This window comes from Oryctolagus cuniculus, chromosome 7 (assembly GCF_964237555.1).
Source record: "Oryctolagus cuniculus chromosome 7, mOryCun1.1, whole genome shotgun sequence".
NCBI classification, from domain to species: domain Eukaryota; kingdom Metazoa; phylum Chordata; class Mammalia; order Lagomorpha; family Leporidae; genus Oryctolagus; species Oryctolagus cuniculus.
The window spans coordinates 133,444,477-133,471,859 of record NC_091438.1 but is presented as its reverse complement, the minus strand read 5'-3'; the positions used below and the strand labels follow the sequence as shown (position 1 = coordinate 133,471,859).

The window sequence follows — 27,383 nt, the reverse complement described above, 5'->3', positions numbered from 1 at the left end:
CTTGGGCCCCTGCACCACCCATATGGGAAACTCAGAGGAAGCTCCTGGCATCTGGTTTCAGCATGGCCCAGCCCCAGCCATTGTGGCCATCTAGGGAGTGAACCAGTAATGGAAGACATCTATCTCTGTGTGTGTGTGTGTGTGTGTGTGTGTCCTTCTCTCTCTGTAACTCTACCTTTCAAATAAATAAATGTATCTTTAAAAAAATGAAAAATGGTGGGGTAGAGGGGGGAGGCGAGTGTTGGGGTACAAAAGATTGAGCCCCTTTTGGGACACCTTCATTCATCCAGCTCCTGATACAAACCTCAAATGATGGCTCTTGAGTTCTTGCCATCCGTGGATACCCAGTGGTGTTCCTGGCTCCAGGCTTCAACCTGGTCCAATCCTGGCTGTTGACAGCCATTTGGGGAGTGAACCAGCAAATGGAAGATTGATCTCCCTCCCTTTTCTATTTCAAGGAAAGTGGGGAGGCCAGCATTGTGACATAATGAGTTAAGCCCCACCTACAATGCCAGCAACCTATATGGTTGCCAGTTTGAGTCCTGGTTGTTCCCCTTGCCATCCAACTCCCTGCTAATGCACCTGGGAAAGTAGCAGAGGATGGCCCAAGTGCTTGGGCCCCTGCACCCATGTGGGAGACCGAAGAAGCTCCTGGCTTCGGATTGGCCCAACTCTGTTGCAGCCATTTAAGGAATGAACCAGCAGATAAAAGACCACTCTCTCTCCCTCTTCCTTCTTTGTAACTCTACCTATCAAATAAATAAAGAAAACTTTAAAAAAAGAACAATGGAAAATAATCTACATATTCAATAAAAAGATAAATTATGTGTTCATAATATTGAGCTGTAAATTATGTAGATTATTATTTAGCATGAAAAAACTTAGCAGCATGAAGGTTGTTCATAATATAGTAAATTTTAAAACAGACTATGAAATAATATAGGTAATATATTTGTATACATTCATGTATTTGTGTGTATATATTCTATATACACATCTGTAGAATTGTATCACATATGTAGTTTCTTATAATCACTACTGCAGTCAAGATACAGAACTGTTATTTGGTTCAAATTTTTAAAAGTTTATTTTTAATTTAAAAATGCTTGTGGGGTTATTTCCTGTAGTATATTAAAAACATAACTGAGGGACAAGGTCAGTTGCTGATGAGTCTCTCATTTCCTGTCTACAGATTCTCGGTGGGAAAGGGCCACTGAGGTGACTGTGGCTCGGCAAAGGCAGCTAGAGGAGTCTGCAAGCCACCTGGCCTGCTTCCAGGCTGCAGAGTCCCAGCTCCGGCCTTGGCTGATGGAGAAGGAACTGATGATGGGAGTGCTGGGGCCCCTGTCTATTGACCCCAACATGTTGAATGCACAGAAGCAGCAGGTCCAGGTAAGCCGTACAGCTCAATGCCTACAAGCAAAGAAAGTGGAGTCACATGAACGTGGCTTTGAATGCTGTTCCCAGCAAGTAGATTTCATGTCACTTTAGAGATTCATTTAATCTCTCAGTCTCACTGCCCTTCTTCAGTTTAAATGGGATGTTTGTAAGATATGTATCATGGTAGCTGTAAAATGGTAGACAGTTAATAGCTCTGTTGTTAGTATCATTAACAGAAGCAGTAAGGGCCAGCGCTGTGGCTCACTAGGCTAATCCTCTGCCTTGTGGCGCCGGCACACCGGGTTCTAGTCCCGGTCGGGGCGCCAGATTCTGTCCCGGTTGCCCCTCTTCCAAGCCAGCTCTCTGCTGTGGCCAGGGAGTGCAGTGGAGGATGGCCCAAGTGCTTGGGCCCTGCACCTCATGGGAGACCAGGAGAAGCACCTGGCTCCTGCCTTGGTATCGGCGTGGTGCGCCGGCCACAGCACGCCGGCCGTGGCGGCCACTGTAGGGTGAACCAATGGCCAAGGAAGACCTTTCTCTCTGTCTCTTTCTCTCCCTGTCCACTCTGCCTGTCAAAAAAAAAAAAAAAAAATCCCCAATGCTAGTGATCCTTATTACTTTTTTTAAAAGATTTATTTATTTATTTGAAAGTCAGAGTTACACAGAGAGAGGAGAAGCAGAAAGAGAGAGAAAGGGAGGTCTTCCATCCAATGGTTCACTCCCCAGTTGGCTGCAACGGCCGAAGCTGCATTGATCCAAAGCCAGGAGCCAGGAGCTTCTTCCAGGTCTCCCCCATGGGTGCAGGGGCCCAAGGCCTTGGGCCATCTTCTACTGCTTTCGCAGGCCATAGCAGAGAGCTGGATCAGAAGTGGAGCATGCGGCCGGCACTATGGCGCAGCAGGCTAACACCCTGGCCTGAAGCACCGGCATCCCATATGGGTGCCAGTTTGAGACCCGCTGCTCCACCTCCCATCCAGCTCTCTGTTTTGGCCTGGGAAAGCAGTAGAAGATGGCCCAAGGCCTTGGGCCTCTGTAGCCGTGTGGGAGACCTGGAAGAAGCTCCTGACTCCTGGCTTTTGATAGGCACAGCTCTGGCTGTTGTAGCCAATTGAGGAGTGAACCATTGGATTGAAGACCTATCTCTCTCTCTCTCTCTCTCTCTCTCCTTCTCCTTTCTCTGTGTAACTCCGAGTTTCAAATAAATAAATAAACCTTTAAAAAAATTTTTTTAAAAGATGGAGCAGTAGGTCTCGAACTGGCACCCATATGGGATGCTGGCATTTCAGGCCAGGGTGTTAACCCGCTTAGCCACAGCACTGGCCCCTGTGATCCATATTACTTAATGTAATATCTTATATTTGCCTGCTTTACTTGAAGGCTTTCTCCTGATCAAAACTCAAAAAAGTTGATTTAAGTTTCTGACAGTATAGAAATTTAGTTTGCTTAAAATTGTGACAATTCCAATAAAATCCTGCCTAGGATCTTTCCTTGCTCTACTTCCTATCCTTTCCTTTTTACATTCCATGACATTTTCTAAGTTAAGACCTGAGACTAGGCCGGTGCCGCGGCTCACTAGGCTAATCCTCCGCCTTGCGGCGCCGGCACACCGGGTTCTAGTCCCGGTCGGGGCGCTGAATTCTGTCCTGGTTGCCCCTCTTCCAGGCCAGCCCTCTGCTATGGCCTGGGAGTGCAGTGGAGGATGGTCCAAGTGCTTGGGCTCTGCACCCCATGGGAGACCAGGATAAGCACCTGGCTCCTGCCTTCGCATCAGCGCAATGCGCAGGCCGTAGCGCGCTGGCTGTGGCGGCCATTGGAGGGTGAACCAACAGCAAAAAGGAAGACCTTTCTCTCTGTCTCGCTCTCTCTCACTGTCCACTCTGCCTGTCAAAAAAAAAAAAAAAAAAAAAAAAAAAAAAGACCTGAGAGTAATTTTTGAGAAACTCTTTCAGCCCCTGCATCTAAATAATTATTGAGTCTTAGCCTACCTAAAAATATTTTTGTGATCTTGTGGTTTTCAAACTTTTTGTTCTCAGGAGGCAGGCCTTGTGGCACAGTGGGTTAATCTGCATCTTCTCTCTAACTCTTTCAAAAAAAAAAAAAGATAAAAAGCCATGGTCTTTCCTTTAAAGTAGCTCTGTGTGGGCTCTATTGTCATGTACAGGTTGTGTGTGATGTTATAATTCTGAGAAATAAACTAAGAAAGGCAGAGGCATGGGGCGTTGAAATGACAGAGCCAGACAGAAATATGGCAGTCTCTGGGACCCAGTGTTCTACTCTGCCAGTTCAGTCTTGCCTGCTACATGGCAAAGCTGAGACATGCCAATCTAGAGAATAAATTTCAGTTTCCCAGCCTAGGCCAACCATAGTAACCAGTGTTAAAGCAGAAAAGGACAAATAAGGAAAAGAAACAAAATAGATACAATGATACTTTCAAAATCAGTTTTTACTAAATGTTTGTTAGGTGATACTGCCTTGGCCTAGAAGCCTGTTCCTTGGAGTTTTCTGGTTTATTTTCAAAAAGGATTGGTACTATCTGGCACACTCCAAAAGCAGTTTTTGTTTTGACACTGCTTTTAGTTCTGTTTTTCCTATCTAAACATCTTTGTGTCATTTCTCTTTCAGTTTATGCTGAAGGAATTTGAAGCACGCAGACAACAGCATGAGCAGCTGAACGAGGCAGCTCAGGGCATCGTCACAGGTCCTGGAGATGTCTCTGCAGCTACCAGCCAAGTACAGAAAGAACTGCAGAACATCAATCAGAAGTGGGTTGAGCTGACTGACAAACTCAATTCCCGCTCCAGCCAAATTGACCAAGCTATTATCAAAAGCACCCAGTACCAGGAACTACTCCAGCACTTATCAGAGAAGGTGAAGGCAGTTGGGCAGCGACTAAGTGGCCAATCGGCCATCAGCACCCAACCTGAAGCTGTGAAACAGCAATTGGAAGAAACAAGTGAGATTCGATCTGACTTGGAGCAATTAGACCATGAGATTAAGGAGGCCCAAGCACTGTGTGACGAACTGTCAGTGCTCATTGGTGAGCAGTACCTCAAGGATGAGCTGAAGAAGCGTTTGGAGACAGTTGCCCTGCCTCTTCAAGGTTTAGAAGACCTTGCAGGTGAGTTGGGAGAAGGTACACATTTCTGCCATTATTTGTGGCAAGCAGAAAGAAGGAGTGGGTTAGTAGTAGGCCCCCATCAAAGAAGGAGGTACCTTTCTCTGAAGGGAGGAGAGAACTTCCACTTTGATTATAGCCTTGTCTAAATAAGGTCGGAGTTTGTGAACTCAAGAAGCTTCCATAGCCTTGGCAGCTCATGACAAGAGCCTCGGGTGATGACTGACGTCATAAATGAGAGCGTCAATTGTTCAATCAACAATGGAAGTCACTGTGTACTTACTCCTCATGTAGCATCTCTGTCCTTAATGTGTTGTACTATGCAAATTAATGGTAAAACTACTACTCAAACAGTACTTTATACTTTGTGTATCTGTGTGGGTGCAAACTGATGAAATCTTTACATAGTATGTGCTAAGTTGATCTTCTGTATATAAAGATAATTGAAAATGAGACCGGAGCCGTGGCTCACTAGGCTAATCCTCCGCCTTGCGGCGCCAGCACACCGGATTCTAGTCCCAGTTGGGGCACCGGATTCTGTCCCGGTTGCCCTTCTTCCAGGCCAGCTCTCTGCTGTGCCCAGGGAGTGCAGTGGAGGATGGCCCAGGTCTTTGGGCCCTGCACCCCATGGGAGACCAGGAGAAGCACCTGGCTCCTGCCATCGGATCAGCGCAGTGTGCCGGCCGCTGCGGCCATTGTAGGGTGAACCAACGGCAAAGGAAGACCTTTCTCTCTGTCTCTCTCTCTCTCCCTGTCCATTCTGCCTGTCAAAAAAAAAGAAAAAAAAAAAAAAGAATCTTGGCCGGCGCCATGGCTCAATAGGCTAATCCTCTGCCTGTGGCACTGGCACACCGGGTTCTAGTCCCTGTCGGGGTGCCGGATTCTGTCCCAGTTGCCCCTCTTCCAGGCCAGCTCTCTGCTATGGCCCGGGAGTGCAGTGGAGGATGGCCCAAGTGCTTGGGCCCTGTACCCCATGGGAGACCAGGAGAAGCACCTGACTCCTGCCATCGGATCAGTGCGGCGTGCCGGCCGCGGCGGCCATTGGAGGGTGAACCAACGGCAAAAGGAAGACCTTTCTCTCTGTCTCTCTCTCTCTCACTGTCCACTCTACCTGTCAAAAATAAATAGGCCGGCGCCACGGCTCACTAGGCTAGTCCTCCACCTTGTGGCACTGGCACACCAGGTTCTAGTCCCGGTTGGTGCGCCGGATTCTGTCCTGGTTGCCCCTCTTCCAAGCCAGCTCTCTGCTGTGGCCCAGGAGTGCAGTGGAGGATGGCCCAAGTGCTTGGGCTCTGCACCCCATGGGAGACCAGGAGAAGTACCTGGCTCCTGGCTCCTGCCATCGGATCAGCGCAGTTTGCCGGCCGCAGCGCCCTGGCCACGGCGGCCATTGGAGGGTGAATCAACGGCAAAGGAAGACCTTTCTCTCTGTCTCTCTCTCTCACTGTCCACTCTGCCTCTCAAAAATAAATAAATAAATAAATAAATAAACAAACAAATAAAAAAGAAAATGAATCTTAATGAAGAATGGGATGGGAAAGGGAGTGGGAGATAGGATGGTTGTGGGTGGGAGGGAGGTTATAGGTGGAAAAGTCGCTATAATCCAAAAGTTGTACTTTGTAAATTTATATTTATTAAATAAAAGTTTTTTTAAAAAAGTAGTAGGCCCCAGAATCTAGGATCATTCTTGAGTAGCTGTGGACACAGAACACTGTTAATGAGCTTCCAAGTACAGTGACAACTTCTATGATTATTATGCATTGAACACTAGGTTATAAGAGGCTTTACATAGCATAGCCTAGAGATTGAAACTCTGCCAACAGGTAGGGATTCCTGCTCATAGACACATACACACACGTATTATGTATACAAAGTTAGAACATACTCTGAACTTATCATGATGACCTCATACAGAGAAAATGTCATCATAAATCCATTGCCTCGTTCTCTGGATATGTTTATGACCTTTACTTTTTACTGGCTCAGAAATGAGAGTTTATTTTTGTTACTCAGATCACCTTATAAGGTTGATACAAGGATTTATTAAAATATAAAATGTAGGGGCAAGCATTTGGTACACTTGTTAAGATGCTTCTTGGGTTACACACTTCCAATATCAGTCCCTAGGTTCAAATCTTGGCTTTGCCCCCTATCCAGCTTTCTGCTAATGTGCACCTGGGAGGAAACAAATGATGGTTCCCTGCCACCCACATGGGAAACCTAGGTTGAGTTTCTGGCTCCTAGCTTTGGCCTGGACCAGCTCTGGCTATTGCAAGCATTTGGGGAGTGAACCAGTGGATGGAAGACCTCTGTCTCTCTCTCTGCCCCTCTGCCTTTCAAATTAAATGCATAAATTATTTTTTTAAAAATACATATGGTAGGGCCGGCACCGTGGCTCACTAGGCTAATCCTCCGCCTTGCGGCGCCGGCACACCAGGTTCTAGTCCCAGTCGGGGCACCGGATTCTGTCCCGGTTGCCCCTCTTCCAGGCCAGCTCTCTGCTGTGGCCAGGGAGTGCAGTGGAGGATGGCCCAAGTGCTTGGGCCCTGCACCCACATGGGAGACCAGGAGAAGCACCTGGCTCCTGCCTTTGGTTCAGTGCAATGCGCTGGCCGCTGCGGCCATTGGAGGGTGAACCAACGGCAAAAAGGAAGACCTTTCTCTCTGTCTCGCTCTCTCTCCCTGTCCACTCTGCCTGTCAAAAAAAAAAAAAAAAAACATATGGTATGTGAAAGAGCCTAGTTATGTGCCCTTTTTCATGGTAGACTCTCAATTAACCTTGGTTTCTTCCCCTAAGATTGGTTCACATACTCTCAACAAACATTTCAAACACCATGTTTGAGCTTGATTGATTTCAGTTTTGTTTTCTCATTTCAGCCGATCGCATGAACAGACTCCAGGCAGCTCTTGCCAGCACCCAACAATTCCAGCAAATGTTTGATGAGCTGAGGACTTGGTTGGATAACAAACAAAGCCAGCAAGCAAAAAACTGCCCAATTTCTGCAAAATTGGAGCAGCTACAGTCTCAGCTACAAGAGAATGAAGAGTTTCAGAAGAGCCTTAATCAACACAGTGGTTCCTATGAGGTGATTGTGGCTGAAGGGGAATCTCTGCTTCTTTCTGTACCTCCCGGAGAAGAGAAAAGGACTTTACAAAACCAGTTGGTTGAGCTCAAAAGCCACTGGGAAGAGCTTAGTAAAAAAACTGCAGACAGGCAGTCTAGGCTCAAGGACTGTATGCAGAAAGCTCAAAAGTACCAGTGGCATGTGGAAGACCTCGTGCCATGGATAGAAGACTGTAAGGCCAAGATGTCTGAGTTGCGGATCACCTTGGACCCCGTGCAGCTGGAGTCCAGTCTCCTGAGATCAAAGGCTATGCTGAGTGAGGTGGAGAAGCGCCGCTCCCTGCTGGAAATACTAAATAGTGCTGCTGACATTCTGATCAACTCTTCAGAAACGGATGAGGATGATATCCGGGATGAGAAGACTGGGATCAACCAGAACATGGATGCCATTACAGAGGAGCTGCAGGCCAAAACAGGGTCACTGGAAGAAATGACCCAGAGGCTCAAGGAGTTCCAGGAAAGCTTTAAGAATATTGAGAAGAAGGTTGAAGGAGCCAAACACCAACTTGAGATTTTTGATGCTCTGGGCTCTCAAGCCTGTAGCAACAAGAATCTGGAGAAGCTAAGAGCTCAACAGGAGGTGCTGCAGGCCCTGGAGCCTCAGGTAGACTATCTGAGGAACTTTACTCAGGGTTTGGTAGAAGATGCCCCAGATGGATCTGATGCTTCCCAACTTCTACACCAAGCTGAGGTCACCCAGCAAGAATTCCTGGAAGTGAAGCAAAGAGTGAACAGTGGTTGCATGACAATGGAAAACAAGCTGGAGGGAATTGGTCAGTTTCACTGCCGAGTTCGAGAAATGTTTTCCCAGTTGGCAGACCTGGACGATGAGCTAGATGGCATGGGTGCTATCGGCAGAGACACTGATAGCCTCCAGTCCCAGATCGAGGATGTCCATCTGTTCCTTAGCAAAATCCAAGTCCTCAAGTTAGACATAGAGGCCTCTGAAGCAGAGTGCCGACAGATGCTAGAGGAAGAGGGGACTCTGGACTTGTTAGGTCTCAAGAGGGAGCTAGAAGCCCTGAACAAACAGTGTGGCAAACTGACAGAGAGGGGGAAAGCTCGGCAGGAGCAGTTAGAGCTGACCTTGGGCCGGGTGGAGGACTTCTACAGGAAGCTGAAAGGACTCAATGATGCGACCACAGCAGCAGAGGAGGGAGAGGCCCTGCAGTGGGTAGTGGGAACTGAAGTGGACGTCATCAACCAACAGTTAGCAGATTTTAAGGTAAGTCTCACCCTCGTTTGTAAATGTTTTCCTGTCTAATGTAAGCATTTCCTTGCCTGTAACTTAGAAACCGATTGAGTATACATTTTAACTTCTCTCAGTGATTTCATTATTCTCACTTCCACCACCATCAAAACACACTGTTTGGAGACTAAACAGTCTCTTGGACTTCTGAGCAAACTGGTTTGAACATTTTTCCTCTTGTAGTTTGTTTTATTTATTACAGTCAACTAAGGATACAGAAAAAAGTGTCTAAGCCTTATCTCTTACTCTTAGAATATCCTCTTGTGATCTCTTGAGATTGTAAATTAACTGATTGTGAACAGAAAGAAATGTGCCTTCAGGTCTTTGTTTTTCAAATTGAACTATGAGAAGCTATAACATGAACAGGGGCTCACCTTTCTAAAGTGCTGATTTTACACAGATTTCAATGGGGCATTATTGATGTATTGTGGAATAAAATGTAAAATTCTCATGCATTATTAAGATTAAACTTGACACTTCAAAGGAATTTCTCACTTCCAGCAAGCAGCCTTCAGAATACACCCCAGAACCCTTGTACCTGTAGGAGAGTTTGAAAAATGCTGCTTTTATTAAAAAAATAATTTAATTCTTTACCTGAGTCAGAATTTGTAGTCCTGAGATTTGTGTGAGTCTGCCCAACAGGTTAGGGCTGGCACTGTGGCATAACAGGTAAAGCCGCCACCTGCAGTGCTGGAATCCCATATGGGCACCAGTTTGAGTCCTGGCTGCTCCTCTTCCGAGCCAGCTCTCTGCTATGGCCTTGGAAAGCAGTAGAAGATGGCCCAGGTGCTTGGGCCCCTGCACCCGTTGGGGAGACCCGGAGGAGACTCCTGGCTCCTGGCTTCGGATCAGCTCAGCTCCAGCCGTTGCAGCCATCTGGAGAGTGAACCGGTGGTTGGAAGACCTTTCTCTCTGTCTCTCCTTCTCTCTACCTCTGTAGACGCCACCTCTGTACTTCTCTCTACCTCTGTAACTCTACCTCTCAAATAAAATAAAATCTTAAAAAAAAAAAAAAAGAATAAGAATAAGAAGATGAGTAGACAGTGTGACCCAAAAGTGTGGATTTGTAAGGTCACAGGCTTGTCTGTTGGGTCTTGGCTCTCTCACTATGTGAGCCTTTTGCCTCATGAGTTTTCTTTTAAACTTAAACATGCCTCACTCTACTCTGTTGCTGTGTTATTCATGGTGCATGGATAAATTTTTTTTAAAGACTTATTTATTTATTCTGAAAGTCAGAGTTACAGAGAAAGAGAGGGAAAAACAGACAGGAGATCTTCCGTCTGCTGTTTCACTTCCCAGATGGCCTCAATATCCTGTGCTGGGTCAGGCCAAAGCCAGGAACCAGAAGTTTCATCCACATCTCCCCTGTGGGTGTCAGGGTCCCAGGCACTTGGGCCATCTTCTGCTTTCCCAGGCAGGCCATTAGCAGGAAGGTGGATCGGAAGTGGAGCAGCTGGGACTCAAACTGGCACCCATGTGGGATGTTGGCATTCACCGATGGTGGCTTTACCTGCTGTACCTACTGGCCCCATGGAATAAATTTACAAAGGTTACTTCCAGCACTTTATTCCCATCTCTAGCATAAATTATTACACCTACACAGTCCATTCACATTTCCTGACATCAGAGCCCCTACCTGTCAGCATTGTTTGTTTGTTTTTTGACAGGCAGAGTGAAGAGTGAGAAAGAGAGACAGAGAGAAAGGTCTTTTGCTGTTGGTTCACCCTTCAATGGTCGCCGCGGCCGGCGCGCTGCGGCCGGCGCACCGCGCTGATCCGATGGCAGGAGCCAGGTACTTATCCTGGTCTCCCATGCGGGTGCAGGGCCCAAGGACTTGGGCCATCCTCCACTGCACTCCCTGCCACAGCAGAGAGCTGGCCTGAAAGAGGAGCAACCGGGACAGAATCCAGCGCCCCGACCGGGACTAGAACCCCGGTGTGCTGGCGCCGCAAGGTGGAGGATTAGCCTAGTGAGCCACGGGGCCAGCCAGCATTGTTTGTCTTTTAAAAACACTGATGAAGAGATGGTTTTAACATCAGGTGAGAGCCTCATGGTCCCCATAAAGGTCTCAACTTTGTAAATAAGATTCAAGTATAGAAAGGGCTAGTTTTTTTGTTTTGAAAGATTTATTTTATTTTATTTATTTGAAAAGCAGAATTACAGAGAGAGAAAGGGACAGACAGAGCCCTTCCATCTGCTGGTTCATTCCCCCAATGGCCACGATGGCTGGAGCTGGGCCAGGCCAAAGCCAGGAGCCAAGGGGCCGGTACTGTGGCACAGTAGGTTAATCCTCTGCCTGCGGCGCTGGCATCCCATATGGACGCGGGTTCTAGTCTCAGCTGCTCCTCTTCCAATCCAGCTCTCTGCTGTGGCCTGGGAAAGCAGAAATGGCCCAAGTCCTTGGGCTCCTGCACCCATGTGGGAGACCCGAAAGAAGCTCGTAGCTTCAGATATCAGCGCCGCTCTGGCCATCGCCACCATTTGGGGAGTGAACCAGTGAATGGAAGACCTTTCTCTCCGTCTCTCCCTCTCACTGTCTGTAACCCTACCTGTCAAATAAATAAAATAAAACCTTTTAAAAATTAAAAAGAATTTTAAAAAGACAGGAGTCAAGAGCTTTGTCCAGGTCTCCCATATGAGTGCAGGGACCCAAGCACTTGGGCCATCCTCCACTGCTTTCCCAGGCCATTAGCAGGGAGCTGGGTCAGCAGTAGAGCAGCTGGGACTCCAACCAGTTCCCATATGGGATGCCATTGCTGCAGGTGGTGGCTTAACCTGTTATGCCACCATGCCAGCCCCAGAAAGGGTTAGTTTTATTTTTTTTATTTATTTATTTCGACAGATAGAGTTAGATAGTGAGAGTGAGGCAGAGAGAAAGGTCTTCCTTCCGTTGGTTCACCCCCCTAAATGGCTGCTTTGGCCGGCGTGCTGTGCCAATCTGAAGCCAAGAGCCAGGTACTTCCTCCTGGTCTCCCTTGTGGGTGCAGGGCCCAAGCACTTGGGCCATCCTCCGCTGCCTTCCCGGGCCACAGCAAAGAGCTGGACTGGAAGAGGAGCAACCGGGACAGAATCTGGCACCCCAACCGGGACTAGACCCCCGGGGTGCCAGTGCCACAGGTGGAGGATTAGCCTAGTGAGCCGCGGCGCCGGCCAAGAAAGGGTTAGTTTTAGAAAGGCCCCTCTCGGAGCTCACAGCACTGAAGTGGAACATTAGCAGAAAGCCCCCTTACCATGTTTGTTGATTGTACAGTTTAGAACAGTGGAAGTCATCATATTTGGGTTTCTTGAGGCACCCACATAGGAATGGTAAGTAGAGAAAATTCAAATCTGTGAGCCAATTTTTGTGCTGCTTAGAAACCCCCACACCTCTATTCTCCTAGCTGAATGGTTGTCCTTATTTCAGCTTAGCCATTTTTCTTTCCTTTTCCGTTGTAAACTCCTTGAAAGCAGTGACTTCTCCGCAAGTATGCCTACATTATTTAGTTCACTCAGATCCAGGTTATTTTAGAATTTTATCTAACTAACTAACTGAGTTTCTTTAAAAATTGAAATGTATCTTTCTAGGCTCAAAAAACAGTTTTATGTAACCAGATTCTCATTTATATAGGAATATTTTGTTTTATTTTCCTAATATTCTAAACACTATATGTTGCATAGCTTTTCTTAATGTGTACATATTAACATTATTAAAAAGGTAATGTGCTGTTTTCTACTATGGTGACACTCTCACGGCTATTAGAGACATTTGGGGCTGCTTTGCATTAAATGTTCCTGTGTACTGTGCAGTTTGACTTCTGTATTGCAGTTCTTGTATGAGGTTTCCACGCTGTTGTAATGGTTGGATTGACTGTGTATTCTTAGGGGAAGGGAATAGGTAATTTCTGATTTTTTTTGCCTCCATTACCATGGTATCAGATGTTCTCACTGCTGGCACTGGGTCTGCCTTTTTAGCAACCTACTCCTCTCTTCTAATCTTTAGTAAACCAGAAAATGAAGTAAATAACCCTGTTAAATTTACATTACATAAGAGCTAGAATATAGGAAAGAGTCTATAGGCAGGCATAAATGTGTTTGGATATGGAAGCCAAGTCATCTTTTTATTTAGTTGTTGGTATCTAGAGTGATCCTGAATTTTAAGTTGCTAGAGGATTTCAAGAAATTACCGGGCATTACTATATTTTATTTATATCTTAGTATGTTGCCTAGTAATACCCAGAGTTCAGTAGCTGCTTAGCTGCTTGTTATAGCCAACCCGTCTCACAGATTTCTAAGAATATGCCTCCCACCATGAACACTACGGATGAGAAGGCTGGAACCAGAGACTGATCAACTGGGCACATGCACTTCGTGTTTATCTGTAGTGGATTGCTGCTTGACAAGGCAAGCCTGGAAGGAGAGTGGGAGAAAGGCTGAGGGTTAATGGAGGACCTGGCATGTGACCCATCGTTAAGGCAGTAGATAGGTAGTACAGAGTAATGGGGATTCCTCTTCAATTTGGTGGTACACAGCAGAAGCCCTATTGCACTGATCCACCTTAGAGAGAAGTCAGAGCTTTTGGAAGATTTTTCATCTATTCCCAGCAAAAGGCTTTGATGGGAGGGGAAGAGTTCACTCCTGGCTGAGCTCATGCTGAGCTCATGGGAAGTGAAAACAATGAGGGGGAAAAACTCTGTGTCAGTTCCACAGTTCCCAAGAGGCTGTGTAAAGGGAAGGTCTTTTTGGACCCATTCTAAAGACTGATTCATTTTTACGGTTTGAGTGCTATATCCGAGCTGTAGATTAGTCTTCCTCTATACTAGCAGCAGACCAGATTCATAAAGTAGGACTCTACTTTCAGATTCAAATTATTTTTAATAAGGAAAAATACAGAGATAAGGATAAAGATTTTAGAAAAGCATTACTTTTTAAGTTTTTGGCTTCTTTCGTTTTCAATGAAATCATAGTCTAAGCACAGAAGCTATGTGAGAGAAGAGGACATCCATCTGTGAGGCCTGAGTCCGGGCTCTGCATGGCCTTAGCTAGCTCCTCTGGTCATAGAGCAGACAGATGAGTACATCTGGGGAGAACCCCTAGGCTTACTTGGAACTGTAATAGCACTGACAAACCCAGGAGGCTGCAGTTCATTGTGGTAAAAGTTTCTTCCTTAAATGAACGTGAAAAAACTGGAAGTCATTATTCCTAGGAAAGTCTTTCCATCGATCACTTCTGAGTAATCGATAGAATCTGGCCAGCCAGTGAAGACCTATCAGATGGGGATGGGACAGAGCGCTTTTCTACTTCAGCCAGCAGAAACCTCAAGCTTCCTGAGTTAGTGCCTTACTGGGGTCAGCTCTCCGTTGTAAGCGGACAGGAAGAAACCATTCCAGAAATCACTATTGAAGAGTATTGAGCATGTTTTCAGAAAACTGGAAGGAAAAGCCTTTGGCTAATCTCTTTAGGAAATTCCGTTTTCCTGAAAAAGAGAGCCTCTGATAATTGAGGAAAAAGAATTGTATGTGCCTATCAGGAGACTGACGAGAAAGGAGGCACCTTATATCACTGAAACTTGAGCCAAAGAATTCACCCAGTGTGACCTTCTTAGGAAGGAGGAAAAAAAAGAAATCTGTTAAGTCTGATGATAACGAGAGGCTTTCCGGCTTTTGAAATTCCCTATGTAGGTTTTACTTGTCAAGAATTGAGATCACTCTGAACCTTAAGCCAACCCTTCCCCTGCACCCCAACTTCCCCCTTACTCCAAGAACCGGGTTGTCCTCTCAGTCAGAAAGTATTTGGTGGTTTTGGCATCATACTGATGAGCAGTGTTGAGAATCCTGGATGCTCCATCATTCACACTCCATGTTTCAAGTGTAGTGGGTGTATTCAGGCCAGACTTCAGATGTGGCATTGTGCCTCTCAGTGACAAAAAAGAACAGTGGGAAAAGTGGAAACCTCCTTTAGGCTCTGTGGGTTTCTCACAATGGTTCCCTTCATCTGATGGTGTATTTGTAGCATCTAAGCCCACAGTCTTTTTTCCTTTGCAGTCTAGGTGGGATATAAGTGTAGTATTGGGCTTCCCGAGGGCTATTCACATTCCTACTGCAAAGCCCAGGATCAGGGGCTCAATACACTTAGCAGTTTCTGCCTGGAAGTCTTAAATTCCCTACTGTGAAAATACAAGAAAGTCCTCTAAACCCCTTCATCTGTTTTATTTGTTTATTTTTTATTGGTGGGTGAGGGGTGTGGTTTTGGAGTTTTTGCCTCTTAGAATGCTTGCTTAGGCATCCCGAAGAACACATGTGAAAACCATTGGAAGATAAGGCCCAGCATGAAACTAAAGACTGCCAATTTGTACAGGGACACTTACTCCCTTTCAAATGATTACAAAGGTGATATCAGCCCATCTGTGTTTTTTTCAGTCAGTACACTTGCCTGAGAGTGAGTCACTAGAGGATAAAGTAAATGAGGTCAGCATTATCTACCTGCCCTTGGAGAAAAGGGAAATCAAACCTGGTATGACCTGTCACCTTAGTTTTAGGTATCACTAGCTTTACAACAGCCAAGATGGATGAATAGGAGCCCTCTATACCCAAAACTCCCTCCCCTGTGCTGACCCTTGAACTGTCTTGGTTCTTTTCTTTCTTCCTTAAACAAGGCTGCTCCAATAAGAATGAGGTTCCAAGGAAGTAAAGAGAATAGCCTAAAACAGGATTTCTCAATTTCAGCACTGCTGACGTTTTGGGCTGGATAATTCTTTGTTGTGGGGCACTGTCCTTTGTATTGTCGGGTGTTTAGCAGTGCCTCTGATCTATCAACGCTAGACGTACTGGTAACTTCTCAGTTGTGACCATCAAAAATGTCTCCAGACATTGCCAAATATCCCCTTGTAGCAGAATCACCCTGGGTTGAGAACCACTACCCTAGAAGAAAATTGCCGTCTGTATGTGGGAAAGTTAGGGCTCAACTGGAATAGATTTGTTTGATTAAATATTTATATGGCAGGTGGTCTTTTGATAATCTGATTATGGCTGTATATAGTAGCAAAAACCCCTCTAAGTCAGCCTTCCTTTAGGGTAAGCCCTGGATTCTTTGTTTTTGCTGGTGCTGATCTGTGTCTGGCATAAAATCTCCTAACCACTTTGCCTGGCATCTGGGAATTTGCGTACAGTTGTTGATGCAGGTGTTGGTTGATGATGCATTTCTAAAGAGAAGAGGAACTTCCTTTGTGGGAATTCTTGAGGGAGCTTCTTTGTTCTGTGTCTTTTTTTTTTTTTTTTTTTTTTTTTTTTTTTTTTTTTTTACAGGCAGAGTGGACAGTGAGAGAGAGAGACAGAGAGAGAAAGGTCTTCCTTTGCCGTTGGATCACCCTCCAATGGCCGCCGCTGCAGCCGGCGCACCGTGCTGATCTGATGGCAGGAGCCAGGATCCAGGTGCTTTTCCTGGTCTCCCATGGGGTGCAGGGTGCAAGCACCTGGACCATCCTCCACTGCACTCCCTGGCCATAGCAGAGAGCTGGCCTGGAAGAGGGGCAACCGGGACAGAATCCGGCGCCCTAACCGGGACTAGAACCCGGTGTGCCGGCGCCGCAAGGTGGAGGATTAGCCTATTGAGCCACGGCGCCGGCCTGTTCTGTGTCTTTAAGGGGAGACTACAGTCTGTCAGTTGTTCTCCAGCCAACCCGGAGTTTGGCCACTGATATTTATAACCCTTGTGTGACCACCCTCCCATCTACCCCCTCAGAGAAGAATTCCAGTGCTCTGTAATAGTCCTGTCCACCCACACCAAACCAACTGGATGGAGAGAAGGTGAAGGAGCCTTCAAGGCTATTAAGTTTGCTTCATATTGCAACTTTTCCAGCTGCATGCTGAAGTATTGCCAGTTAGTGTTTTCAGTATCAGCATCAGAAGTAAAAATCCCAAGCTTGCAACCATTACATCACCTTAAAGGAGCCCTATGCCTCACTGTAAAAAAGGTAGTAAAATCAAATAGAAAGTTGTCAAAGTGTTGGTAGTTTTCACAAAAATCTGTCTGAGACTTTGGTAGCAAGGAGAGATTTTAAAAGCAGTAAACAAATACAGTGTCAGCTAAAGAAAAGGAAAGAGCAGTTTTAGTTTTGTGAAATTCTTCACATACAATATCAGCATGTAGCACTCACAACTAAGATTCAGCATACAATTTTGCACAAGAAGGGAAAAAAATCTGTTTCTGGAAAAACTAGGACGTACCCTATGTAGAAGTTGTATTTACTGTTGTATTTCTAACTAGTGGACCTGGTTAAGATAAACACAGACTTGCAGAACAGGACTGTTTCTCACTGTGTCTAAAAGTGAATGATCGGTGGCCTCAGCCTAGCCTGGCCCTGGAACTTGAAAAATAGACCCTGGGCTCTTTCTAGCTGGCTGGCACAAGAGCAGGGAGCCTCTGGAAAGCGTGATAAGTTGCTTTCAAGGGGCCTTTTTTGTTAGAGTCAGTTGATTTAACCAGGAATAAAATGAGTCCCATGGGGAGTCATGTCAGGTCAGGGGACCAAAGCATCACTACACCAAAGGGCTGCCTCCTGCCAATGAATTCTTCCTAAGTCACAGCTGTCCCAGTTGGAAGAACCTAGCTATGGGGAGAATGTGCTCCCTCCCCACCTTCGTTAATATTTTGCCACCACTTAATGCTTTTCAAATAGGAGTTTCTGGTATTGGCTGTGCAGGATGAATGGAGTACATGTATTCCCTAGGCCTTCACAACCTATTTTCCTGCCACCAGTGCTGTTATTTGAAATATGGATCTTTGAGAACTTTAGGCCAACAAGGCATAAAAAAACAAGGGTGCTCCAAAAAGTTCATGGAAAAATTAAAATTATAAAAATGATGCATATTTCCCATGAAATGAACTTCTCATAAGTGCTACCAGGTAATGGTCCATGTATCCCTTTGTGGGGATTAAAAAGAAACAGATTCATATTCCTTTTGCACCATTTTTACTTAGCATTTTGTCAGTCTTTGTGGTGGGCACTAGGTTAATAATGTAGTGTGGGAAACAGATACAAAGAATTGTGGTAGTAGTGGTGTAGCGATAGTAAGAGACCTGAGTCCAAATGGTCTGTAATCCAAAAACTCCTCTGTAAGTCAAGACATTTAAAATCTCAGTTTTCAGATGAGAAACCTGAGAATTGAGGAGGTTAAAATACCTTTTTCAAACCACATAATAAGTAAAACATTCAAGTTGGGGTTAGAAAAGGTGTTTGACACCAAAGCTCATGCTACACCAGTGGCTGTCAACCAGGGCAGTTTGCCTCTTAGGAGACATTTGACAATTTTTTATTGTCACAACTGTAGATGCTGCTATTGGCTTATAGTGGATGCTGCTAAACATCAGAGAACACACAGGACAACCCCTTACAATGAGAGAATTTTTCAGCCTACTTCTTGAAAAATAGGTTTCATTTTTGCTTTCTTCAGATTCCATGACAAGTGAGAGTTAACTGGTGCAGTAATTCTACTGCCTAGAGAAGTTCCTGGGGTTTTCTTTTCCTTTTTTCAAAAATAGTTAAGAAATAGTGTTGCTTTCCAGATTGACTGTTGTACAAAGTCAGGATCTTGCTGAACTAATTTGAGTCAGTGTCTAAAGAATTCTCTCCATGCTTGACCAGTCCCCACCCAACCCTGCCACAGGCTCCTGCTGTGGAAATCAATCAGCTGTGTATCTCAAGCTGCTTCCTGTGTGGTGTGTTATGGAATGGCACCAGCCCCTGCACCAGCTGGGAGTACTGATCTCAGTGTGATTTTTATCAGACTCTGTCTCTTTTGAGCCTTGCTGTTTGGAACAAAGAATCCTCTGTTAAAAATGTAGAGCTAGTGTGATTGGATATCCGACGTGTATGCACATGGTTCCTATGGGGGGAAATAAAAAACATAAATTATCCTGTAATCTTCTAAAACTTGGGCCCCCAAGGTGGGTTTCCTGAAACTCAGTCTGTACTCACCCTTCTTTCTGTGAGTGCTTATTCTTTCCTTCAGTGAATACAGCATCTGATGGAACAAGTGATGGTGTCCTTCAGAACTGATCTGGTTCTGCCTCCAGGTTCTCCTTCTCCAGCCTTGGAAACTACATAGCTGATCCCCCACTATCTTTCCAGTCTTACTTCCTGTATAAACCAAGCTACCTACTCCAGACACTCCCTACACATTTTATCTATTTGATTTCTATTCATACCTGAAGTCATAACTCAAGTTCAATCTCTTTACAGGAGTTCCTGATCTCCCCAACTCACTGCCCTCCTAAATCACTTAATATGTGTAACGCATTTGGCCCTTAACACACACTGCTTAATTTTGGCATTTCCTGATTGTGTGCATTTGTCCCATCTCTCATCTCAATGAATCCATTTTTGTGTCTCTCAAAGCATTTAATATATTTGTATTTACGTAGTTGGAGACTAGTGAAAACTTGGATGAATTCTCTTTATTTCTCATAAACCTCATGAGCTCTAAGTTTCAAAATGCTGTCTTCTCTGCAGGGTAGAGGTGTATTCTGTGTGTCCTGAACAAATGCTAATCTTAGCCTGGTTTCCTCATTTCTCCATCTTTCCTCCATGTTCTCTTCCTTCTTTACTAGTTAACATATGTTAAGGGAACACGATTTCATTTGAGTATTAAGCCTAAGAAAGAAAATTGCTACTTCGCATGAACTTGAAGACAACCAGATTCTGAAATGGTCTCTGTGGTTGTCCATCACCTCAGGGTCACTGCCGTTTACTCAGGTAGTTGACAGTTAACAAGAGTCTTCACACTTCATTCAGCTTGACATGGTAAAAAAACTGACTATAAGTTCAAGTCAGAAATATCTAGCTTTGAATCCTGGCTCTATCATTTTACTAGCTGAGTAACCTTAAGGAAAATTACTTAGCTTTTCTGTCTCCTAGTTACTTTGACCATAAAATGTCAACAGTGGCAAATCATACTTTTAACATTTTTATGAGAATTAGAATTAAACAAAATGATATAGGTAAAACATGTAGATTATATTAGGTGCTAAGTATATGATACTATTCTTTTTTTAAGTTTTTATTTATTTATTTGAGAGGGGGAAGAGAGGAAAAAAAAGATATCTTTCATTCACTGGTTCACTCCCAAAATGCCTACTATAGTCAGGGTTGGACCAGGCCAAAACAAAGAGCCAGGAACTCCATCTGGGTCTCCCACATTGGTGGCAAAGACCCAAATACTTGAGTCATTATCTGCTGCCTCCCAGGGTGTGCATTCACAGGAAGTTGGATCAGACAGAGATGAGATTCAATCCCAGGCACTCCAATATGGGATGCAGGCATCCCAAGAGGCAACTTAACCCGCTGAGCCACAAAGCCCCCCTCCATAATATCCATTTTTAAAAATAAAATCTAGGCAGGTGCCACGGCTGTCCCAGTTGCCCCTCTTCCAGGCCAGCTCTCTGCTGTGGCCCGGGAGTGCAGTGGAGGATGGCCCAAGTCCTTGGGCCCTGCACCTGCATGGGAGACCAGGAGAGAAGCACCTGGCTCCTGGCTTCGGATCATCGCAGTGCGCTGGCCATTGGAGGGTGAACCAATGGTAAAGGAAGACCTTTCTCTCTGTCTCTCTCTCTCTCACTGTCCACTCTGTCTGTCAAAAAAATAAATAAAATAAAATCTATCCAGGCATACTAATTAGAATATTATGAAATTTTTTCAGTAAGAATAGTGATCTCCCTTTTTGCCTGAGGGTGATCATTCTTTTTTTTTTTTTTTAAGATTTATTTATTTATTTGAAAGTTAGAGTTACACAGAGAGAGGAAGAAAGGCAGAGAGAGAGAGTGGTCTTCCATCCACACTGGTTCACTCCCCAACTGGCTGCAACAGCCGGAGCTACACCTATCCGAAGGCAGGAGCCAGGAGCTTCCTTGGGATCTCCCACATGGGTGCAGGGGCCCAAGGACTTGGGCCATCTTCTACTGCTTTCCCAGGCCATAGCAGAGAGCTAGATCAGAAGTGGAGCTACCAGGACTTGAACCGGCACCCACACGGGATGCCAGCACTGCAGGCGGCTGCTTTACCCACTCCACCACAGCGCTAGCCCCTAACACAGCTTTAAATATACTTTATGTATACATGCATACATATACCAAAGCCCCTAGCTAGCAAATTTTTCTAAGACCATTTTGGTCTTGGCATATGTGCTCTACACATCAATATTATTTTCAAATCATTAACCAGAATTAACTGGAAGCCATTACCAGCTCAGTGACTTCCCCAGCCACTCAGTTATCCATCAGATAAGCTTTAACAATCTCAGAGTTCTTAGCCTAATTAGCTTTTATCATAGACCATGTTGTCTTCCTCTGTTGCTGTATAGTGGCACCCACCAAGTCAGCATCTTTAGGAAAGATACCTCTTATTATTAATCTGTCTTTAATTAGAAACTTGAGGTCTGAGGGAGAAAAAGATCAGCTTAGTTTCAGAGGAAAACAGCTTAAAAACACAGATACAATTCATCTCTCTGCTAATCTCACACCAGATTGAGATGTTTTACAGAAAGCCTTAAATTCTTTAGTTTTGGCAAATATACGTATGTTTCTAAACATATGTATAATAAATGGTCATGAGTTCATACGAGTCGAAGAAAAGAATCGAAGACTTTGAACTTACCAGCTTTAATTCATTGTATCCATTCAAGTGAACCTTTTTTTTTTTTATTTTTTTTATTTTGACAGGCAGAGTGGACAGTGAGAGAGAGAGACAGAGAGAAAGGTCTTCCTTTGCCGTTGGTTCACCCTCCAATGGCCGCCGCGGCCAGCGCGCTGCGGCCGGCGCACCGCGCTGATCCGATGGCAGGAGCCAGGAGCCAGGTGCTTTTCCTGGTCTCCCATGGGGTGCAGGGCCCAAGCACCTGGGCCATCCTCCACTGCACTCCCTGGCCACAGCAGAGGGCTGGCCTGGAAGAGGGGCAACCGGGACAGAATCCGGCACCCCGACCGGGACTAGAACCCGGTGTGCCGGCGCCGCTAGGCGGAGGATTAGCCTAGTGAGCCGCGGCGCCAGCCATCCATTCAAGTGAACCATTTAATGTCACTGTCATCTTGTAATGCATTCCCAAAACATGAGGTTGCAGGGTTTCAAACCAGGCACTCCCATGTGGGATGTGGGCATCCCAAGTTGCAACTTATCACCTGCACCAAACATCTATGCCCCTGTTGTTGTTTAATGGAACTGTTACTATGCCCTCAGTAACCCAAGAATAATATTGTAATGTTATCTTTTTTTTAAAAAGATTTATTTATTTATTTAAAAGTCAGAGTTATACAGAGAGAGGAGAGGCAGAGAGAGAGAGAGAGGGAGGAGGGGAGAGAGAGAGGTCTTCCATCCAATGGTTCACTCCCCAGTTGGCTGCAACAGCTGGATCTGTGCTGATTAGGAGCCAGGAGCTTCTTCCAGGTCTCCCACACAGGTGCAGGGGCCCAAGGACTTGGGCCATCTTCCACTGCTATCCCAGGCCATAGCAGAGAGCTGGATCGGAAGTGGAGCAGCCAGTACTAGAACCGGCACCCATATGGGATGCTGGCACTTCAGGCCAGAGCGTTAACCCGCTGCACCACAGTGCCGGCCGCATAATGTTATCTTTCATTTATTTTTCCCTGTAACTTCTATCTTCTATCTGGTCAGTTGTAAAATCCAGATATTGTGTTTCTGTGATTTCTTTTGCAACCCCTTGCCCCATTTTCACTAGCTGTGATATTTTAGACAAGTAATTTTAGTACCCCAAGCTTCATATATAAAGATTTAGTGTCCTTCTTTTTAAAAAAGATTTATTTACTTGAAAAGCAGAATGATGAAGCTATGGTGGCAGCGGGGGGGCGGCAGTCTTCCATCCAGTAGTTCACTCCCCAAATGGCCACAATAGCCTGTACTGGGCCAGGTCAAAGCCAGGAACTCTATCTGGATCTCCCACATGGGTGGCAGGGGCCCAAGCAGTTGGACTATTATTCACTACCTTCCCAAGCACATTAGCAGGAAGCTAGATCAGAAGCAGACCAGGCCGGCGCTGCGGCTCAATAGGCTAATCCTCTGCCTAGCGGCACCGGCACCCCAGGTTCTAGTCCCGGTTGGTGCGCCGGATTCTGTCCTGGTTGCCCCTCTTCCAGGCCAGCTCTTTGCTGTGGCCTGGAAGTGCAGTGGAGGATGGCCCAAGTCCTTGGGCCCTGCACCTGCATGGGAGACCAGGAGAAGCACCTGGCTCCTGCCATAGGATCAGCGCAGTGCGCCGGCCGCAGCAGCCATTGGAGGGTGAACCAACGGTAAAGGAAGACCTTTCTCTCTCTCTCACTGTCCACTCTGCCTGTCAAAAAAAATAAATTAAAAAAAAAAAAAGAAGAAGAAGCAGCAGACCAGCCAGGATCTGAACTGGCACTCTGATATCAAATGCTGACATTGCAAGCGATTGTCTAACCTGCTCCACTACAACGCTGACCCCAGGATTCGGGTTTTTTCAATGAGCTAAATGGCAGTGAATGAGCACCCTGTCTCAAATTCTTAGGAAACCTTCTTCCTATTATTCAATAACTCATACTGCAACCACCACCTCCTGAAAGTTTCAGTTAACTAAATCTTGATGTAATAAAGGTTTTCTGTATAAAGCATAAATTCCAAGGGCTGGCGCTGTGGCGCAGTGGGTTAAGCTACAGCATGCAGTGCCAGCATCCCATTTGGGAGCCAGTCCATGTCCCGGCTGTTCCACTTCTGATCCAGTTCCCTGCTAATGCCCCTGGAAAAGCAGCAGAAGCTGACCCAAATTCCTTTGCCCCTGCCAGTCATGTGGGAGACCTGGAAAAAGCTGTTGGTTCCTAACTTCAGCCTGGCTCAGCAACCAGCAGATGGAAGATATCTCTGTCTCTCCCCTCCCCCAATTCTACCTTTCAAATAAATAACTCTTAAAAAAAAATTCCTTGGGTTGGCATTCAAAGGCCTTGGTGAACTGACCTTGAGCTACTTAACCATTTTTCCACTTCATGCACCTTGTACCTAAACCTCGCTGAATTAGAATTTGCTTCTTCAGGGTCCCATGCTTTCCTGACTCTAGCACTTCACTTAGAAATATTTGTCTTCAACATTTCTATATGTCCAAATCCTAATGAGTAAATACACTTCCCTTCTTCTATTAAACTTTCCCTTAGTCCCCCTGCCTGCCTTCCTGCCACCTTTGTCAGGTCTTTTCTAACTTTCAAAGCCCTGTGGTTTTGTCATCACCACTCTTTTTTGACCATTAGTATAAAAGAGGCATTAATACACTGTGTCTTTTCAGAAAGTCAACAAACAGGAAAGGGCTCCCAAGGGTCATGAGAGTTCCTGCAGAGTGTGTGTAGAGTTTTCTCATGGGTAAAGCAATAGATGAGCACACTCAAACCCTTCCCATTTAAAACTCCCCATCATGCTGTTACTTTATGAGCCACTTTGTAGCCGTTTTTATAATAAAGCAGCAGAGGATGGAAGTAGCTGACAGCATAACAGGTACAGACTAATACTGTGGGGTTTCCACTTGCCACTAAATAATGCTTGTAAAGTTGAGGCCCAACGATGAAAGGTATTTTGTAGATTCAAAATGAGCAAGACCCAACCAGCCCTCCATATCTCTTTCTATTCAGATTAATCCTCCGAGAGCAAACCTTCTTAAAGGTGGATGAAAAGATGTAGAATCTATGGAGGTGTGGATGTGAGGTCTCCACACTGTCTCAGCGGACTGGCAGGATAGGTCTGGAGCAGACCAAGGCAAGGTGCCAGGTCTGGAACTTGGAAAGGGCATTGTGTGAGGGTGTGAGGAGGCTCCACCCGGCTGCTTTTAATTAGGAGGACTGCAGGGAGGAGCTGGAAGGGTCAGGACTCTTCATTCTCCTGAATTCACTGAAGGAAAAACTGACACCAAAGTCTCATCTTAGGGGTTTCAAAATGAGTAGAGAATTCTTTGAGCTCTGTAATCAACTAACTGGAAACTAATTTGAAATTTGGCTTCAGTGCCTGTATTTGTGGTTTCAGGGGTGGAGGAAGCATGCAAAGAGCTTGTCTGGGAGCTCCCTGTATTTCTCTTTTAAGAAGTTTGCACACAGCTTGTGAAATGAGCAGATGCTTTTTGTTGTTGTTGTTATAGCTATCAGGGCAACAAGAGCTGAAAGCTGTATCAGGTATTTATTTCAGTCTCTGAGATGGCTATTGGCAGAGTTCCACATACCAAAACCAGGGAGAAATTCATGAACAGATAAAAAGACATGGAGGAAAGAGAACCTATGCTTCCTCTGATTCCTTTCTGAACACATGCTGATGACATAAAAAAAAAAAGAGTTAAAGCACTTAAACATTCTTTGGCTTTGTGGGTTTTTTTTTGGGGGGGGAGGGTAGGGACTAGTAGACCATATGTAATCTTTTCTATTGGTTGTGTTTAAACTTTTGAGGGTTTCTCTGAAATATTTTCTTCACCTTAATTAGAGAGAATGACTAAACCTGATAAGTAATTTGGATCAGAACTCCACAGTTTGTGGAAAGCTCCATTTATTTCTATGGTGCTTTGAAGGGAGGTAGGGGGAGTCCAATAGTGTAAACAGGTGTAGGGAGGGATTAATTAAGACTGAATTGATTGGCACCTGACTTGGTGAGGAAACAGGAAAGGAATTTCTGGCTGTGAAGTTTGTGATTCCACTTCAAGATCGTTCTTTTTTACAGAATAACCACCCACCCTTAGTCCACAGCCTGAATTCCTCAGATTCTTCCAACCAGAGGAGCTGTGGCATGCTAAACGGTCTGTTATGATATCTGAACACTTAAGTGAATGTATTTGGCCAGGGACATTTGCTGGTGAAATTGATCATGCCTCCCCTGGGTTTTTCCAGTTCTTCTGAATAATTGAAGAAAACTAAAACCTGTATTCTCCGAACTGTCAAGTATCCTTAGGATCACAATGTGTCAGAATTAAAAGGAACTTTAAAACTCATCCTGAACAAGCTGTAGAGGATTCGTAAATCTGTGTCCCTAAATCTCTGCCATGAAATTTCTGCTTACACTTTCAGAGTCAGGGGAGTCACCCCTTCAAGGGGGTACCCTGTTCTTTGAGCAGCTGTGAGAATGCTCTCTGTTGGTTTGAAAACTGCCCTTGGATCTTAGTGTGCCAGCTTAAGGAGACATCCAGAACAGATTTCCTTCCTCCCACGTCCCAGCCCTTCAGAAAATTCACATGGATTGCATCTCCTGGAACTTTCTCTAGGTCAAGCATTCTTGGTTCTTTCTACTTTTTGTTCCTCATAGGGCAAGGTTTCTAGTGCCTTGCAGTATAGGGCCAGAAGAGCACAGGAGTGTGCGGCAGCTAAAGAATTCTGAAACTGGACTGGCGGTGATCTAGGCTGCCTCCCCTCACCCCTCTTCCGGATGGGGGAGTCTTCTGTATGTGAGTGGGGAGACTTGATCGGCAGCCTCTTTCAGAGTAAGAAAAGAGGTACAGAACGTTTTGCCAGAGAAAGCTCTTTCAGCGGCTTCATTCTGATCACACCTCATGTTTGGCAGGGACCTCTCCGGCTCCCAGGGTTTCACTGCCACATCTCCGTACACCAATCTGCCTTCACTTCATGTTGGTGTGAATGATAAAACTAACTTTTCCCTAAGTTTTACTAGGTTGATCACATGGTTCAGCGGGATTCAGAGTCGTTAATACACTCCTTCTCCTTCATCAATCAGAGAATGACCATCACAAAGGGAGCACGGTTTGGCACCCTCGCAGCCACACACAGCTGCCTCTAGCGGACTGTTTCCGGGGTTGCGCTTTGTTTAAGTCACCAGGTGACCAGATGGCTTTTCCGCTACCTTAATAGCTTGTGTTTTGAGACTTGAAATACAGACCCAAGGAGGCTCAGGTTTCCTTGGCTGTGCGCAGCCGGAAGGAGCTCAGGTGTTTGGGCGCGGGGTGCCGCGGCGGGCATCCCCGCCGACCCCTTCACTCCACCTTCCCCCTCACCCCCGAACACCACTCATGTTTGTGGTCCGAGAAATCCCGCAGGGAGAATGGACCAAAGCCGGCTGTGGGGAGAGAGAAGGAATGTGCCTAGAGTTTATCCAATAACGGGGTCTCAGCGTGACCGAATTCCTTGGGACACCAGAGAAGCGCCGGGTGTGAGACTGGTAGTCTGCGGGCTGGCGGAAGGGGCGCGGAAAGGTGACATTGCAGAGGCGAGGGCAGCCTTTGGCGGCAGGGCTGGATCCCAGGGCGCTACGGGCGGCCCACGCTGCCAGCACGACCCTGACGGCAGATGGGGCCCCGAGGGGCCCTTGCCAGAGCCGGCTGGCTGCGGGGAGGCGGGGGCGCCGTTTCTGGGTTCGTTCGCCCTTGGGCTGGGCTGGGCTGGGCTGCGAGCCCGGTTGGCTGGACCCAGGCGGGGGCGGCGGGGCCCGGCCAGCAGCGGGAGGGGGCGGGGCCTCCCTTTGTCAGGGGATTTGCGCGGCGCGGCCGAGCCTCGCGCGGGTGCCGCTCCCCGCTCGGCTCTCGGGGGCGGGGCTCCTGCTCCGG

At 46.0% G+C, this 27,383-nt stretch overlaps 1 protein-coding gene across 43 annotated transcripts in view; it reads left to right on the top strand.

The window, feature by feature from the left end:
* Positions 1–27,383, top strand: part of MACF1 (microtubule actin crosslinking factor 1) — a 407,445-nt gene that overhangs the window by 304,962 nt on the left and 75,100 nt on the right. For all 43 annotated transcript variants that reach the window (XM_070078713.1, XM_051857940.2, XM_051857938.2 and 40 more), the window contains 3 exons: positions 1,193–1,392; positions 4,003–4,498; positions 7,373–8,844. In XM_070078713.1, the coding sequence (XP_069934814.1) occupies positions 1,193–1,392; positions 4,003–4,498; positions 7,373–8,844 (2,168 nt within the window). The remainder of the gene's footprint in view (positions 1–1,192; positions 1,393–4,002; positions 4,499–7,372; positions 8,845–27,383) is intronic.